The sequence below is a fragment of the Pogoniulus pusillus genome, chromosome 20, assembly GCF_015220805.1.
Source record: "Pogoniulus pusillus isolate bPogPus1 chromosome 20, bPogPus1.pri, whole genome shotgun sequence".
In the NCBI taxonomy this organism is placed as follows: domain Eukaryota; kingdom Metazoa; phylum Chordata; class Aves; order Piciformes; family Lybiidae; genus Pogoniulus; species Pogoniulus pusillus.
The window spans coordinates 15,292,477-15,309,275 of NC_087283.1; the positions used below are offsets into that span (position 1 = coordinate 15,292,477).

Consider the following 16,799-nt stretch of genomic DNA (forward strand, 5'->3'; position numbering starts at 1 on the left):
GCTCAGTACAGCCATCCTTGTATAAAGACTACTTATCCAATGGTCTGCTAAAGAATAGGGAAAGAAATCAGGAAAAGAAGTATTTTCAATGGACCTCCTATTCTGCACTCTGGAGATCTTGGCAGCCGTGAATCTGCCATGACAGTTGATAGGGCCAACAGAGTTTTGTCCCTCAACAAGGGATACGAAGGCAATGTGTGCCCTTCAGCAGCACCCCAGCCACAAACAATCTACACTCTTGTCTGTCTGAGACAGGACAACCTCCACTGAGCTCTCCAAGGCATTATTAAAAGGCCACTCTATAACAAGCACACATCTGTTGTAGTCTCCAGGCTATCTTCATTGCATTTCTGAATTGAGTTTCACATACTGGGTTTTGTCTACAACTCCCTGAACGCTGGGACCAGCTTAGGGCAGCAGTGATCCTCCTTCCTCTGGGCACCAGCTGCCCTTGCAGCACTCAGCAGGCTCCAGCCCTGGAAGGAGCCTTTCCACTGCAACTTCTCCCTCCTCTTTTTCAAGAAACATTTATTATTATCTAAGATGTCTATAATGCTGAGGAACAAACCTGCCCTACACAAATCCACACCATACTCTCTATCTTGTAGCATGGTGACAGATTATTCTTTGCAAACAGAAATCAGAAGTGGAGGGAAGAAGGAGAAGTGGGTCTCAGACACACCCAGGAGCCCTAGAAGGGATGTATGAGACTTGGCCTGGAGCAGAGGGTATGTCTGTCTCTGAAATGGGACAGGCTCCAGTTCCCAAATGTAAGTCCTGTGGCACACAGGAGCTCTCATGGCCTGCACTCAGCAGCTGACTCTTCCTTCACAGCATTTGGGATGCTTTGGTCTTTGTTCACCTCCTCATTTCTGATGCAGCAACGTATCAGGAGGTTAGAGTGGCTTTTCAGACATCCAAGTGCTGAACTGTTCAAGACTTCAAAAGGATTTGCGCTTTCATTAAGAGGGCTCTTTTAAAACATGCACCCACTTTCTCCTCTACCCATTTTCATGGATACCTGTGCTTACTTTGCAGACTACTTTTTGAACTAGATAAAAGTAGATAAAAGAACTCAATTAAAGTAGCAAGAATGAAACAGTCCCTTGCCAATACAAACCCGCTAACTTGTCATCCTTAGTTCCTCACTGGGCTATATGTTTAAAAATGACAGGGAAAATGTTCTTCCTGTGTTAAAAACATATGCTGCTTGAGGAAAGACATCATCATTGCTAAGAAATGTTTGTGCAGTCTCAGAATGCACAGCCGGGTCATCTGCAATGACTGCTGGCTACGTGGAGGCTGAGAAAGGAGTAGACACAGCTCTTTAGCTCCTCTCCTACCCGGGGCTTTGGTTATAGGCAACCAAAGCGCCCGCAGCTGTGCTGGCAGTGCTCCTATCTGCACGCACAGTGCCTGGTGCTGCCTCCCTTGCCACCATCCCAGAGGGACCCGGCACAAAGGTGGCAGTGGCGATTTGCAGGAGGCGGCGCCTGGCACACTGGCACGCTCTTATCGGCCAGCACACTGCCCGGCTCCTTGCGCCCAGCTGGGCATCTGCCGCAGGCTCACTGCTGTGCCCCCACTGAGGGAGACCCTCCGGGAGGCCACAAAGCAAATCCCGAGCTGGGTGTTTGTGGTGAGCAAGCATTGTTTAAATTCACGTCCCCACCCCCCCACATCCTTACAGGCACCGGCACGCCTGCAGCATCCAAGAGACAGCCCCCGAGAAACAATCGCTGGGGCTCGGCCCTGCTAACGCCTCGCACGCCGAGGGCCCGAGCGCAGGGCCGCACGCCGCAGCCAGAGCGGAGCAGCCCCGGGGCTCACCTACCTGCGCCTGCCGGCTGAGCCGCCGATCTGCCGGGTAAGCAGCGCTGTTAGGGAGCGTAACACTTCGCACAGCTTTCGCAGGCCTGTGCAATACACGAAGCGCTGCGCTAAGAGCACCTTCGTGGGCAACACCCCGAATGGGCCAGAACCAGCGCCGGCAGCTGAGGAAATGGACTGCGTGGGATGTACAGAGAAACTACTCTGTGAGTTACCCTTAAACCTTATTTGTCGTTAAATCTGCAACCACGCCTGACTTCAGATCTGAATTCACATAGGGGAATATGCTGAGCACCCGTGTGGAAAGCCAGGCAGCACAGCACCTTATCAGCACGCTAGTTTCTGCTGTCTGTAGGCAGAAGTCCTGGAAAAAGCCTCCTCACAGGCTGGCCGGGAACCTCCAGGCAACTCAAACATCCCCTGTTTGGTGACAAGTGTCAGGGCAGGTGGATCTTGGACCATCCAGCCATGCGTACCCCCTACAATAATCTGAGGTTTTGGAGTGACAGACACAAATATTGACTACGTGGAAACATACAAAGCACCTGGGCATCACAGCCTAGGTGGCTGCCTGAGCCCTTAGGAGCCTTACTGCCCAGTGGGGACAGCTGGGACAAACTAAGGACAGAGTCTGTGCTTGGAGCCCTCCAAGTGATTGACAATAAAAACACTGCCCTGGTGCCCATTTTCAGATGTAGACAGTGAGACCTGAGGACTCCAGGGAAAATCCATGTTTTTACAGTTTGTGATATTACTGAGCTTTTCTGGTGCCAATTTTAAAACACTGCTATGACCTCTGGAAAGAAGGAAAACTGCATTTCAGCACGACAATGTAGAAAAGAACAAAAAAAGGAAAGGTTATTTTTTATAGTTTGAAATACTAGTCAGGTTATGAGAAAGGAGCAGAATTCTGGCAAGGACAAGAGCACACAGGCTGAGCCACAACACAGTAATTAGGGCCAGTAGGTCATTAGAGAGACAGCTGTATAAACTAGGTGTATAATTAAGTTTCCACACTGCTTTTTCACAACTGTATTTCAGTTTCTTTTGTGGATGGCAATCAGTAATTCATAAATTTAAAGGTGCAACAACAGCAGCAGCAAAAAGACAGAAAATCTCTGACTTGCCAATCAAGCGCAACCAAAGATTACAATTTGGGGGAGGGCTAATTTTGGAAATACATGCAAGAAGCCCCTTTTTGTCAGTGGTAAGCACAAAGTGCCATCTGACAAAACATTCATGAGATGCTGTCACTTGTTGACAAGCTGCTGTATATGGTTTTCTGGATAAGCATCCTGCATATACAGTTGCACGGCGATTATAATTCTTGTAGCAGGTGAAATACAAGAAAATGCAAAATTATACACTAGCGTGAAACAGTTACAATACCTCATTTCAAAGGTAAGCCTAGTGTACAAGTTAAGGGCATTTAAAAGGAGCAACTGCAAGACTTTAATTATAAACTAGTTCCTACCGTACAGTAGTTTAGAAAAATCAGCTGCTTCCAAGCTGGCAATATCCATATATAGCTCTGCTGCTGTTTGAAACAGACAACCTGTAAAGTTATCAACAACAGAAGAGGACCTCATGAAATGCTCAGAGACCCCACCGAAACCTACTTCTGTCCACTTCATTGATGCACTAATTTGCTTTAAAACATTCTACATTCACTTGAGGAACTGAAGAAGAAAAGCTCACATTAGGCTATTCTGACCCACAAGGGGAAAGGGGTGACATGGGTGGAAGAAGTAAAAATAACACAATAAAATCCTGGAGTTAGACCCAGACTAACACAAGTGGATTAAAACACACAAGCAAAATAGCAAATCTCATGGCTTTTTAGCCACCTTTCATCAGACAACAAACAACTCAGCACCAGCCACCAGACAATGATGTATCACAGAACAGTTGCTTGATGCACGCAGCCTCCGGTGCTGGCCAGAGGACACAGTAATTTGTAAATCCATGCGCAAGTCTTCACTCTTGTCAACTAATGCTGCAAGATAGCATCACCCTACAGCACCTACCCACTAACAGCAGTGTGCAAAAAAGTGCCTAAAAAAGACTGCACATGGTGCTGACAGCGATGACTGTATCTCTGCTTAGGGGGATGTAGGATACCAGTGAGCTTTAAGTTCATTTTAAAAGCTTAACACATCCAGTGCATACACTACACTAACTGTTTTTATTTGTTCTCAGAGTATTTTTCAAGATGCTCACTGGTTGTTTAAGGTACTATTTCCAGGACTGCTGCAGGAGAGCTCATTTATGGGGGCAAGCTGGGAGAAAAGAGAAGACATGAGCCAGTAAGGAAATGCGATGTTCTTTCAGCACAAGCTGCCCCATTTAGACCCTTTTCAGGTCCCCGTAGACAATGGAAACCTAAAACCTGCAATCACAGACATCAGTCATGAGCAAAAGGTATAAAAGGCACCTAATTCTGTCAGAAGGAGAACATCTCTACTACACTGACATCAAAAGAAATGCCATGCACTTATGCTACTAGAGATGTCTAGATTTCAGTGGTATTTTGTCCTCAAAGAAACAAGTCTGCAAAACATGAAAAAGCAAAGGGGGAAATGGCTGTTTTGCTACCTCCTTACATGTCAAAGCAGCTGTGTTCAAACTGTATTATAACTTCAGCACACCATAATGAATTTCTAAGGGATTCCAGTGAAATAGATGGTTTATCCTATTCTTTGGAGTGATCTCTCATAATCCTGCAACACTCCTGAGCTACAGTGCCTTCCTAACTTCAGTATCCCAAAGGAAGTCATTAGTTATGTTGTATTATCAGCCTGGTGATATTATCACTACAAATATTACCTGTATTGATCTGGAGCCATGTAGACGGAACTGAAAACCCTGCTTCAGATCAAGACATGAAAGCCTAGCTTGCCAAGAGGTCAGGCACTGCATTACAACCTCAGATGGGTCACACAGGCATTGTAGGCAAAAAGAGTGCAGCATAGCTAAGGACACAGCAAACAGCTTATTTCATGGGGCTAGATCATATACCACACTTCATAACACAGTCTTAGATTTTCATATGACTGGTGCAAGTATTTTCAGATGAACTTTGGACAAAAATTCTCATGGCTACTGAACAAACTGATGGATCTGAAAGGTGGTGGGTTTTTCTCCTCAAAGTAAGCTATGTGAATATCAAGCAATAAGTCAACTTGTCTTATGGAAACATTCTCAGTCCAGACTATGAGAGTGCAATCCTCCTATTTACTTTCAATCATTTCAGGACACTAGGTTAAACTAAATAGAAAACAGACACCCTTGTTCTGGAGCAAGGATTTCCTCACATGGAGATAATTAGCACCTATTTCATGTATATGCAGATAGTTACACGGTGCATTTTTATGGCAAAATGTCTTTACAAATCATCAGGACATGTGAATACAGTCAAAGAAGATGAAATCATGCTACCTGCAAATAAAAATTAGCAATGGGAACGTCAACAAACTATTTTCACAAGTCTCCAAAAATGTCATTTTTCCTAGACTCATTAACAGAATATTGAGGGTAAATAAAAACTGAGGTATGCAAATACTGACTGCTGATATGAATAGAACCTCTAGGTTGCTACACATTAATATATATTTGCCTCAGGAAAAAAAGTTGCTCCTTTTCATGGCACTGTTGGTCACCGGTCATAACCTTACATTCCTTTTCTGGAATCCTTGTCTGCAGCACCTGCTCTCCTCCTGCCTGCTCCACTTCTCCAGTTGTGTCATTACAGTTGTTTGGGCGGCCACAGGTAAAGCACACCCCAGCGGACACCTGGGCTAAAAAGAGCCTTTCTTTTGGTGAGGCTCATCCTCAGCACCACAAGCAGCTGTACCAGCACAACGAAGGAGACAGGGCGGTGACAAGGCAGCAGCCACACAGGGACAGCTGCTGGAGGTGGAGACACAGCCTGTGACTGCATGGCCACCCACCTGCCCTGGTGGGACCCTCCCTGTCCTGTTCCTCATGTGGGACGGCATTGGAAACAACTTGTCTCTGCAACTGTTCCTTTGGAAAAGACCAGTGTCCAGTTTGAAAAGAAACAGATTTTTTTCTATTCAGTGGCATTTTTTTTGTTTACTGCCCTGCAGTAGAGTGTGAATGTCATTTGCAGCAGCCTCAGGCCAATGCCATGGTTGTCAGATGGCCAAAGAACTACCCTGAAAGAAGTAGCCTTTCAGTTTTATGCACTTTACAAGGTTGCAACCTGTGTGAGAGCACAGAGGAAGAGCTCTGGAGGCAGGCATAGAACTGCACTCCCTACTCATCTGCAGGCTGGGGAAGAGCCCCAGTGTGCCTCTCTGTTCACCAGAAATGAGAGTCAGATATCCTCTCCTCTGCAGACCAGAGTGAGATAGGGGAGGGTGCTCTTGAGGTGGAAGGGAGAGTGAGCACACCTGACCCCTCCTTTCCTTTGCTGCACTCTCTTTCCTATGTATTTTCTTGTCTGAGCATTGTTGTACTTATGCTCCAAATGAAGAGCAGAAAATACAGACTAATTACCAGACAAATTAAGTGGCAAAAGAGGACATGCACTCCAGGGAAAAAAGATGGGATAGTGCTGCACCAGAGGAGAAGCTAACCCTCCTGCCCTCTGCCAGCCTCAGCATGTCCATCTGTCAGAACTGCAACTGCCTAAAAATATTTCAGATGAGTGCAGAGGAAAGTGATGGCAGAGTATTCACATCTTGGAAGGTGAAGCATGAGAATCTCTGGTTTAAATACGTATGAACATATTATGTACTCCCCTTCCTAAGATTCTGTTTAATCTTTGGTAAAATCTGCAAAGCTTTTTATTACTCCCTGTAAATCAGCTTAGTGTGTTCTGCAGAATACCTGCTGCTACTGCTGGCCATGCAAAGGCAGCCGCCTAAAAGCAAGGTGTGTTGCAATTGTTCACACCAATGCTCTGAGCTTGTTCTCTCTTAGCACAAAGTAAAATCGAGAGCAGCATAGGCTGATGCTGTCCTCACTTCCATAGGATTCAAAAGGCAATGCAATAACCTAGGGAGAACAGTGTATTTTTAGGGTGGGATTACAGAACTCGCACTATGAATTTTAATCTCAGAAATTGTCATGTTCTTTCATGGGTTCAGAGGCCTTTCTTCCTGGGAGTTTTATGTGCCTCGGTCTTTTAACTTTTTTAAATCTTCCTACCTCTGCAAAGAGAGAGGAAAATACCCTGCCTGAAACTTTTAGCATAAAAAACCCACAACATTTTTGCCTAACATAATTACTGGCAGATTCCAATTGGAAAGCTGTTGCTTTTATTTTAATTTTATTAAAGGAGTGAACAAAGGCTACCCAAGGCACCACAATAAAATTACATTAACTGTAAAATTACATTATTAATTCTTTAATCTCACTTGAGGCCTCAAGCTGTTGCTATGTCCAATTACCCAGCTAACCACCTGTCAGAACTGTAAAGCTAGTTTAACATTACCTCCAGGACAGTTGTGTGCCCTGTGTTCAGTCAGGTCTGCCAGTGAATCGAAGTCCTGCTGACAGTTATCGCAGGTGTAAATTGACTCATCCTCCATGTCTTCATCTTCCTCATTTCTCTCTTCCTGGCTCGTCACACTGTTCCTCTCTTCGAGGGCCCGGCTGTCCTTCGCTTCGCTCTCCAGCTCTCCTCCCAGGCCACCTGCCAACAGCAAGAACATGCTCTAAGTTTGAGAGGTCTGAAAAATAAGAGCTTTAAGAGGGATGTTGCACTTATTAAGATACATTTAATTACAGCCACTTTCACATTATCCCGACACCTTTCATTATATTAATGTGGTTTTTCTATCATGCGGTGCAACAATTCTCCACTGTATTCTCTGCTGCTTAGTGCGAATCCTGCAAACGCTCTCTCCTAATCTTCTCTGGTGGGTGTATAGCAGGAGCCTCTAACTGTCATATAAAGTTGTTAGTGTTTTATCACTTAACCAGATTCTCAAAGCTTTAAAAATTGGCAAGATTAATTACAGCCCACAAAGAAAAGGCATGTGCTGAATTTTAATTCTCAACGTTCTCCTCTGCCTGCTGCCTTTACACCCCAATGTTAGTAACAAGGAAAAAAAATTATCTAGCTGAAGACCCCGAAGCACACATATGCCCCAGCATGTGAGAGGTCCTGCTGAACTGAGAGACACTTTGGTGGGCAGACGAGCCTTGTGTCATGCCACCCTAATCAAGTGCCAACAGCATTCCACTTGACCTTCAAATATCTTGCATATTTTTTCTTCTCTGTGACTTAAATGTGGACTAGCACACACATCCTTGCCAAAGAACCCATGAGTTTTCATGTGCATTAGTGCACAGGGAGCCTGAGCTCTCTGGCAGCTCCCAAAACATCCCAGTGAAGGGGGATCATGCACCCTGCAGACATGCAGGAGTCAGCTCCACGCACGGAGCATCTGGCTCTCCACAGGCAGTGGGGTGGGAGGCAGGAGCAGCTAGCCACAGTCAGTTCCTCCAGTGTGCACTCAGGGGCTCGTCATGAGGACTGTGCTTGCAATCATGTCTTTGTGAGTCCTTGTGACTCCAGGATAACCCCTTGGCCACACTGAATACCGAGGCATGCATGAAGCCAGTCATGCCCCATGGCTCCGTGCAGCACGGTGGTTGACACTTACACAGCTGTCCCGAGAGGCAGCAGAGCTGAAAAAGTCCTTCTAAGATCCTGTTGCCCTCTCATCAGAGCAAGCACTCATTAGACATACTGGCCACTCTGATGAGGGTTTAGTGACCAGCTGAAACAGAGATGCCTGTGCCAATCCCACATACAATATCCCACCAACATGGACAGTACAGCTGCAAGTGCTGTGCCTGTGCTAATTCACCTGCTGCAACAGCCCTCACATACTCTGAATACACCTCATTGGTAAGATGGGCACAGTTGAGAAGTCAGTCCAGCCAAGTCAGGTGGGACACAGGCTCTTCCAGCAGAAGAGATCCTTCTGCACAGTGTACCAGCAAGCCCAGAAAGCCAAGGAGCTGTTCTCAGCCAGGAAGCAGGGAGATGCTGCCTTGTTGGTTCGGGACGTAATTGGGTTTTGAGCCATTAAGGAAACACCAGCAAACACAGAGCTCAGTTGTTTCTAAAATTAGATCAGCGCCAGAAAGATTAAGGACAACCAATGCTGAGAACATGAAGTAAAGCTGAAAAATAAAATTTACTACCGATGAAAAGTGGTTACCACAAGCACTGCAATTCAGATGCACACACTGGTAGGGCTCTGCTACCAGCAGCCAGCCAGAGCCTTTTGCACTGCACGGGCTAACACAAATCGGCTGGTGTAAAACGCTTGGCAGTTGTCAGTGGAGCACTTGTAACGTGATGTACCCTTCAAATTGCATGGGAAATATTAAAAATCAATGGCTGCTGCTGGTGTACCACAGCATCCCTCTTAGCAATTAACTGATCTGCACATTTTCAGGTTCCTCTACTGTTAAATTATACATAGTTTTCTACTACAGAATTTCCATTAAGGACTAGATATAATGTTGGTCTTAACAAATTAGGTATGCCACTTACACAGCAGTAATGAATTTAAGGTTTTGGTTATAAAGGTCTCACTAAGCTCTCCATATTGTAAGTCATCATCTGTACTATGTTTATTCAATAAAATGCTGTTCACTGAACCTCATGGTTTATAGACTCTTCCTTGAATAAAAATGTGTTGTAATGAAAAAAAAAAACCCCAAACCCAGGATTCTGGTTCTCTTTATAGTACTTCACCAAATACTAAGTCACATTCAAAGCTATGCTACCTTTGCTTTACTTCACACATCATTTAATGCACCTATTCAAATTATCACTTCCATTTTGTCATGTTTACTTGGCACACTTTTACACAGTCTCTCATCCCAGAGTGCAATCACAAACATTTTAGCTCACTGAAGTTTTTTAAAGCTTGTAATGTTCTGCAGACTTGATAGTTAATAAATCAGAATGTCAACTCTGGTTTTAAGACAGAAACCTATAAAAATAGTCCAAGTATATAAATCTAACCTAAAGAAATGCCACCTGCTTCCATCTTGCCTGCCAACAAAGACCTCAGGGAAGCACTTCTGAACTGACTTGGTCACAATTGGAAGAAAAAAGTTTTTAGTCAACTTTGGGGAACTTTAAGGGACCTTCACTAGTATTTTTAGCAGATATTTCGTCTTTTGACAATTAACCTTAAGACCAGCTGATCTGGTGAATACACTGTGACAAATTCATCCTTGGTTTTACTCCAACACTTTGTGACTACACCAGGGATAAAGCTGTTCAACCGAGTCCAACAATAACAAATAATTTAGCACACTGCTTCAGGAAAAATAAATTGTACAACGTGAAATAAGAAAATAGATTCCTGACTGCAAAGCAGAATTCCAGAAACATTTTTCAATTCCCTGTTGAATGGGAAACCTGATCCTCTAGGCAACTTTTCAAAAGCGTCGTTGCTTGACGGAGTTGTATGTCAAATAACAAAACAGTGAGTCTTGCATACATTATTTAGCAAACGTAGCATTGCTTTAATGTGAGGTCCTGGTCTGGGTTTTTTTTTCAGTGAGTTGAAGGCATTGTACATGTCTGCCACGCCTCAGTCTTACTGTCCTTTGAATAACACAGTCTTCAGATTCCTCTGCAGAATTGCATGCTTGGTGCTTGCCTTGTAGAAACTGGACACCGCCAAGAAAAATCTGGGGTTATTTCTTGGTTTGGTTTTTTTTTTACTTTCTGTCTCTACTGTTTTGACCACAAGCTGCCAGTGGAGACTGCAGGGTGTGGACAGCCCTGGGGAAAGACTAGATTCTTGCCCAGGGGAGCAACAGAGCCAACGAGCACGAGGGCGGTGATGGGAATGGGTGGTCCATCCAGCAAAGAAAAGCTTCAAACACAGCCTGGCTGATCCCATGGTGAGCTCAGTTTCCCCAACAAGGACAGCAGGCCACAAGCATTCCTCAGGAACTCATTTCTAAGGAGTTCTGCTGTAAGAGTTCACAAATTCAACCTGCAGTTTTCCTGCTGGCAAGAACTGCAGGAGTAGCCCACCCCAGTGCGCACAGGCAGGACAGGTGCACACAGACACAAGGACACTGCCAGAAGCTTCTAGGTACCCACAGGAGGTCAAGGCACTGCTGGTGTGTCTGATCTAGGGGCTGGGTGTGGATTCAAGGGGATACATCTGTGTGCTACCACACAAACAGGCTTTCTTGGTGCTCAGGGTCAGTGGCACCTTCTGAAGTTTCCAAAGATGAGCGGCTACCTTTAAGCATCAAGCACATATATGTGTATTTGCTGACACAGCTTAATTTCTATAATGGCCTTGGATTTTAGTGAACTTAATTCAATAGTAAGTGATTGAGAAAGAATAGTAACAATCACAGCTACCAATCTGCAAGGCGTTTGTGCAAGTAACACTTCGTCAAAGGTGGCACAGCACCAAAGATGCTTCTCTCCCATCCACCACTGGGACATTTGAGCACAGCACAAGGGTATAGGCTAACACCAGCAGAAGAGAGCTGCTGGCACCACATTATAGGATAAATGATTGGTAATTAATTCTAAAGAGGAGGAGAAAAACGCCTCTGCATTTCATAATGGGTTATTAGTAATTTTGAAACAAACCTGCCATCTCTAATGATGGCTTTAACGATTTTCTTTGCTAAGTAAGAGAGGATGCAATATGGGAGATCAGCTTTGAAAATACACCTCACTCTACCCAAAATGTCAGCAAATAGGGTTGGAGGGCTTTTTTTCTTTTCCTTTTTTCCCCCCTTTCCCTGTAGCACAATGGATGGCCTACAGGGGTTTACACAAGAAGAATATTTTACCCTATGACCTAAAGAATCTGGCCGAGAGTCAAGAGTATGTTATTCTAATTGCACTAAAGTTAATGTTGTTAATGACTTGGGTTTTCTGCAAAAGCCAGCTTATGCTCTAGAAAGTTACTATTTCAGTGGGCACGTAGCAAGAACTGGGAGTGCTCCTGCCTGACCTGGTGATACAAGGAATGTGGCAAACTTGGCAAAGCTGAAAAACTGAAATCCCAAAGGCCTGTCCTGAAAGTTGTAGTCAGGAGAAATGCTTTCTGAACCGTGCTCAAAACAGCCCTGTTACAGGAACAACGCACTCCTAAAGCCAAGTACTTGGAAAGAGAATACATGTACCGTGCTCAACTCAGGCCTCACTGAAGTCAAGAGCAAATTTCTGCATGCTTCATTCAAACTGGGCTACACAGCACTGTTGCCAGGCTGGGGTTGTGCTTAGTGCTCAGCGTGGCATAGCTTCAGCCCTGGACCACAGAACCAGCCTAGCTATGATGGCAGCAGAAAACTGCTCTGGGGACTTCAATTAGTGTTAAAAGACTGAAAACACAAGGAAGGCAGAGCCACACTGGAAATTACACTGATGCACACCTACAGTTTCCACCAAGACACATGGAAATGTGTGACACGAGGCAGCATTGGGCCAGAGAAATTCAAAAGGAACAAACCACTTAGCTTACTTTTTCAGCTGTGGAATCAAATATGGGCAGTTTAAACTTTTTATCTTCTGAGATCAATACAGGACAGGCAAGCCTTTGCTGCCTTTGTGCCAGCAAATTTTCAGAGGTTTTTATTTAATGTAAGCCTAAGGACTTTTTAAAGCTGGGGTCTACTTTAAATCTAGAATTGCTCTTTGGAACATAGGATTTAGTAGAGGGTCATGTCTGGTTATAAATATGTTATGGAGGACGTGTTATGGAGCTTTTATCAAGAGTTGTTTCTTTACAGAAGGTATGCACTGATTTAGAGCTAGGCAGCACTTCCTATCACATCAACTTGTCATGCAGAGCTAGAGCTGCTGTCTACAGAATGACCAAAGCTGTGTTTTGCAGGTCACTATGTAATCACACACACACACGTGCATGCACACTGCCAAGATCTGAGACCTGGGCAGCAAAAGATAAAATGAAGAGTAGGAAAGAAGCATGTCTTCATTCCTCTGCCTTGGTTCAAAGAATAAACAATCAAAGGTCTCACAAAGGGCTACAATAACTCCTAGAAATTTCCCAGAGATGCAGGACAAATTACATTGTTGCATGACACTGAAGAAATAAAAGCTAAGTGCTGGAGAACGACAGATGCCGGCAAACAACTGCCACATCTGGGGGGCCCCAAGGTGCCCGCTCATGGATGCACCCACCCGAGGGTGCAACCTTCCTGCCTTGCAGCTGCAGGGCTGTCGCTCAGCTCCCTGGGAAGACAAAGGGAAAGGAAATTTCATCTATAATTAGGAAGTGAGAACAAAAGAAACAAATTACTTAAAGGAAAAGCCTAATCTAAACGTTCGTCAGTAAATGTTTTTCTCAGTGTCAAATGCCAAATCAGTGAGGGAGGGCTCTACTTTTATGTGGTTTGTTACATTTTTGCATTGTCTCTAGCACTGCCATGCAGCAAAAGAGTCTGAAGTTCTCTGTCATTCGTTGTCAAAGAATGAATAGAGGCATAAAAGCCACTAGCATTTCAGTAGTTAAAACACAAACAAACCTCAGCTGAAATCTCCCCAGAGAATGGAAGTCTTGGCTTTGCTGGGTAACCCCCAATTTGTGGCTCTACAACCTTTCCAAAACTTGTCTTTGTTTAAACACTTGCATCTTGAAGGCATGTGTGCACTACCTCTCAGCGGGCCAAGGGCCTAATGTGAGCCACTGTCACCATACCCGTGCAAAACAGCCCAAAAGCTGCTCTGGCCGAGCAAATCAAGTCAGATGGAGTAGAATGCATCCCAGTCTCAAGACCAGGGATGGACATCAAAGGTAGCTTGTTCTGCAACTTTCTACTTGCTGTGTGCATCAAAATCAAGCAGGTTTGGTGCTCTACCAAGCAGTGCAGCACAGGTCCTTATCAAAGTATCAAACCATGTGGAGTGAAAAAAAGTACCTAGCTGAAAAACAAAGGGCCCAAGTGGTTAACACATGATGCACCATGGTATATCCACTCAATGTCAAATTGCTTAGGATGCCTACATGACAGAACAGAGTAAGCAAAGCACAGGCTGCCACACAATCCCGAAAATGCTCATTGTCACATAGCACTCCTCACAGGCTGAACAGCTCCACGCATCAGACCTTGCTTTCTCTCAACAAGAGGAAAAAACAATCATAATACCAAAAAAATTATTTGATACAGCATGTAGTTAATGGGTTTGGCCTCCTAAGACTTACAACTTAATAAAATTGATCTCACTGCAGTACTGTAATGAAGAACAGTAGGATAAGGCTGCCCTTGAACCATGAAAATTGTATATTGTTACCTCCTTGTGCCCTCCTAGGGCTATGGCCGCTGCAGCCTCTCCAAGCTGTCATTTGTCTGACTCTGACAGCAGACTCCACTGACAAGCAGCAATGGTGGCTACAAGGGATATTTTTGGAAATGCAAGGGAAGAGGGAGAGTGCTCAGTGCTAGGTATCTCTCTGCATAATATCCCACAGGATAAAAGCACGCAGTACACTAATAATATGGTTCTATGTGAAGTGTGTTAACAGTAAAACATTCAAAAGTCAGAGATTTTAGGAAGTGCACATTATAAGACTTTACAAAAGAGTCTCACTACATGCCAATATGTATTAAATCATATTCATTTCTAAGTAGGTGGACAGTTTTCAGTATTCTTTAACTTAGCAAAGAGAAACTATTTTGGTAGGGTACTGCACCTCCTTCTACATCTGCTTGTACATGTGCTTTAAGAGAAAGGGTTTCCAAGCTAAATGCCCAGTAATAACTAACTGCTGCCTGCTTCTGCCAGCAGTGCACTGCTCACAGCACTGGTAATGACAGCCCTGCGCACCCCCTGGCATCCTCCTATTAACTTGCTTATACCGATGTTGCACAGGGAAAACATTCACCTTATTTCACTGATAGGATACAGTTTCCTCAAATTAGCAGCCATAATGTTTGAGAAAACCTGAAGTGTCTACTTGGAGTTTAAAGCCATGAGCCATGGCAAGAGCTAGCAGGAACACGTGGCAGAGGACTAGTAGCTTGTGGCACCTTCCTTTGCTGTAGCACAGTCACCCTGTACACCAGGGTAACTCTTTACATCCAGCATCTCACCTGAAAGACACCAGCTTTGCTCAGGCAATGATTTTCACATCACACATACACAAACTCGCGCTGTAAGTCTGGTTCTCTTGGATTTGAAGACTTCTATAGCATCCTTTAGTCAACATGCTAGAGAAACTTTTATTAAATGCTGCTAATTTTTTTTATTGATCAAGCTGTGAGCCATTTCATTTTCCATTATAGCAGAAATCTCCTATAGGAGCATTCAGATTAAGTTCCTTTATTCTGTCTCTAGTAGCATGTCACATTTAATCAGCTTTTAGTTTCATTATTGCTTAAAAATTAGAAAGCAGCTTCTCTGTTCTTTATTGCTTTTTTTTAAGTGTAGTTACTGAAGGGTTATTAAACTCAGGAAACATACAGACAGGCGTAACATGCTAAATAAATTCCTCACTGTCTCCAACCAACTTTAACGTTTGCTTTTTTCCTCTAATTTTTAAGTTTATTTTCACTGAAAGACTGCTTGTAATTATTACTCATGTTCTCCCCAAACACTTATGTTACTAAAGTGTGAAATGTCTTCTAACACAAAGACAGTTCTCTGGGAAGTAATTACAAAAATGCATTCAGGGGCAATAATTTTATATTAACTGTCAGCAGCATACATCTTCTGAAAAGGCACTTGTTATGAAGGAATTATTTGTGTGGAATTTGAAGGCACTGAAGGCAAAGGCAAACTGCAGAAATGCATTAAACTGAAACTCCAGCTCCCTCATCAAGGGTCAGTTTATGTTTAAATCATTACCTTGAAGGCAAGCCCACAATTTCAATTTATGCACGAATTGGATACGGTCTCCAGTTTTCGGTGTGGAACAATTTACACCCCCTTTTCAAGGAAATTTCTGGGCAGCTAATCAAAAAGATATATCTGAAAATTATGGGCTTCTATTAACCTTTCACTGATGACACTGAAAATACTTGCTCATGATTTATGGGTGGTAAGAAAAATAGTGGCCTCAAAACTGACCGGGCATATTAAAAAGATATCTGTGTCTGCAAGAGCTACAAGAAAAGATTTAATGAATATTTCACAGTAACTTTTAGCCTGCAGGCTAATCCCTCAGTCCTTAGGAAGGCAAAATAACTCAGTGAAATTAAAAATAAGAAAAGGTGAAACTGAGCAATAGTGATTAAGCATCACATCACTTTAAAACACTTTAAAAGTGTTTCTAAAGGAAATCACAAAAACACCACCAAACAGTAAAATTTCCTCTTAACTGTACCTGCAGGTAACATTTCAGGCCTTCTAATGCTTTTACTAAAGTGATTTAGTGTTACCATGTTATGCAACAAATGCATTTAGACACCCAAAAGCGGGCAAAGAGCTAAGTTGTTATTATTTATTTGTATGCAAGCAGCAGTGGGATTGTACTTTACAGTGCTAACAGAACATAGTGTTTATAAGCTCTTGTGTTTGGCAACCAGTGTAAGGGTATAAATGCGGGACATTAACACCTCCCCACCACGAAAAGCACTGCAAGTGGATTTTAGAGAACGCAACAAAAGGCAGAGAGCAGAGCAGTCTGGAGCAGGCCAAGTCTTTGGTTCCTGAAACAGCACCCAGCTACACTGCCCAGTTATGGATCCCAGTCCCTCCAGGATGCCCTCCCAACACCTCTGCCCACAGGCCTGCAAGGAGAGCTGTACCTCTCTTTTACACTGGGCTGTCCTACTTAGACAGGACAGGCTCAAAATGCAGGAGAAGATTTCAGTGAGCTACAGTGGGCTGTGGAGGCAGCAGGGCATGGCAGTTCACTAGCAGATGGTGGAGCAAAGGAGGAAGGCATGCGTCTGACCTGCCTGCATGCATCTCCTGCATGCTTCTCACCTGCCAAGCATTGCCTGTATGAAGGCAGAAAGTCACAGTG

General features: G+C 44.0%; 1 protein-coding gene across 4 annotated transcripts in view; it reads right to left on the reverse strand.

Annotated features, from left to right (window-relative positions):
* The window catches only part of ZNF423 (zinc finger protein 423), a 233,952-nt gene that overhangs the window by 158,860 nt on the left and 58,293 nt on the right, over window positions 1-16,799 (reverse strand). For 2 of the 4 annotated variants that reach the window (XM_064160339.1, XM_064160342.1), the window contains exons 3-4: window positions 7,292-7,492; window positions 3,305-3,385 (exon numbers count right to left, since the gene is read on the reverse strand). In XM_064160339.1, coding sequence (XP_064016409.1) covers window positions 3,305-3,385; window positions 7,292-7,492 — 282 coding nt within the window. Of the gene's footprint in view, window positions 1-3,304; window positions 3,386-7,291; window positions 7,493-7,610; window positions 7,672-16,799 lie in introns of those variants that run through there. The other 2 variants (XM_064160341.1, XM_064160340.1) reach the window with 2 other exon arrangements.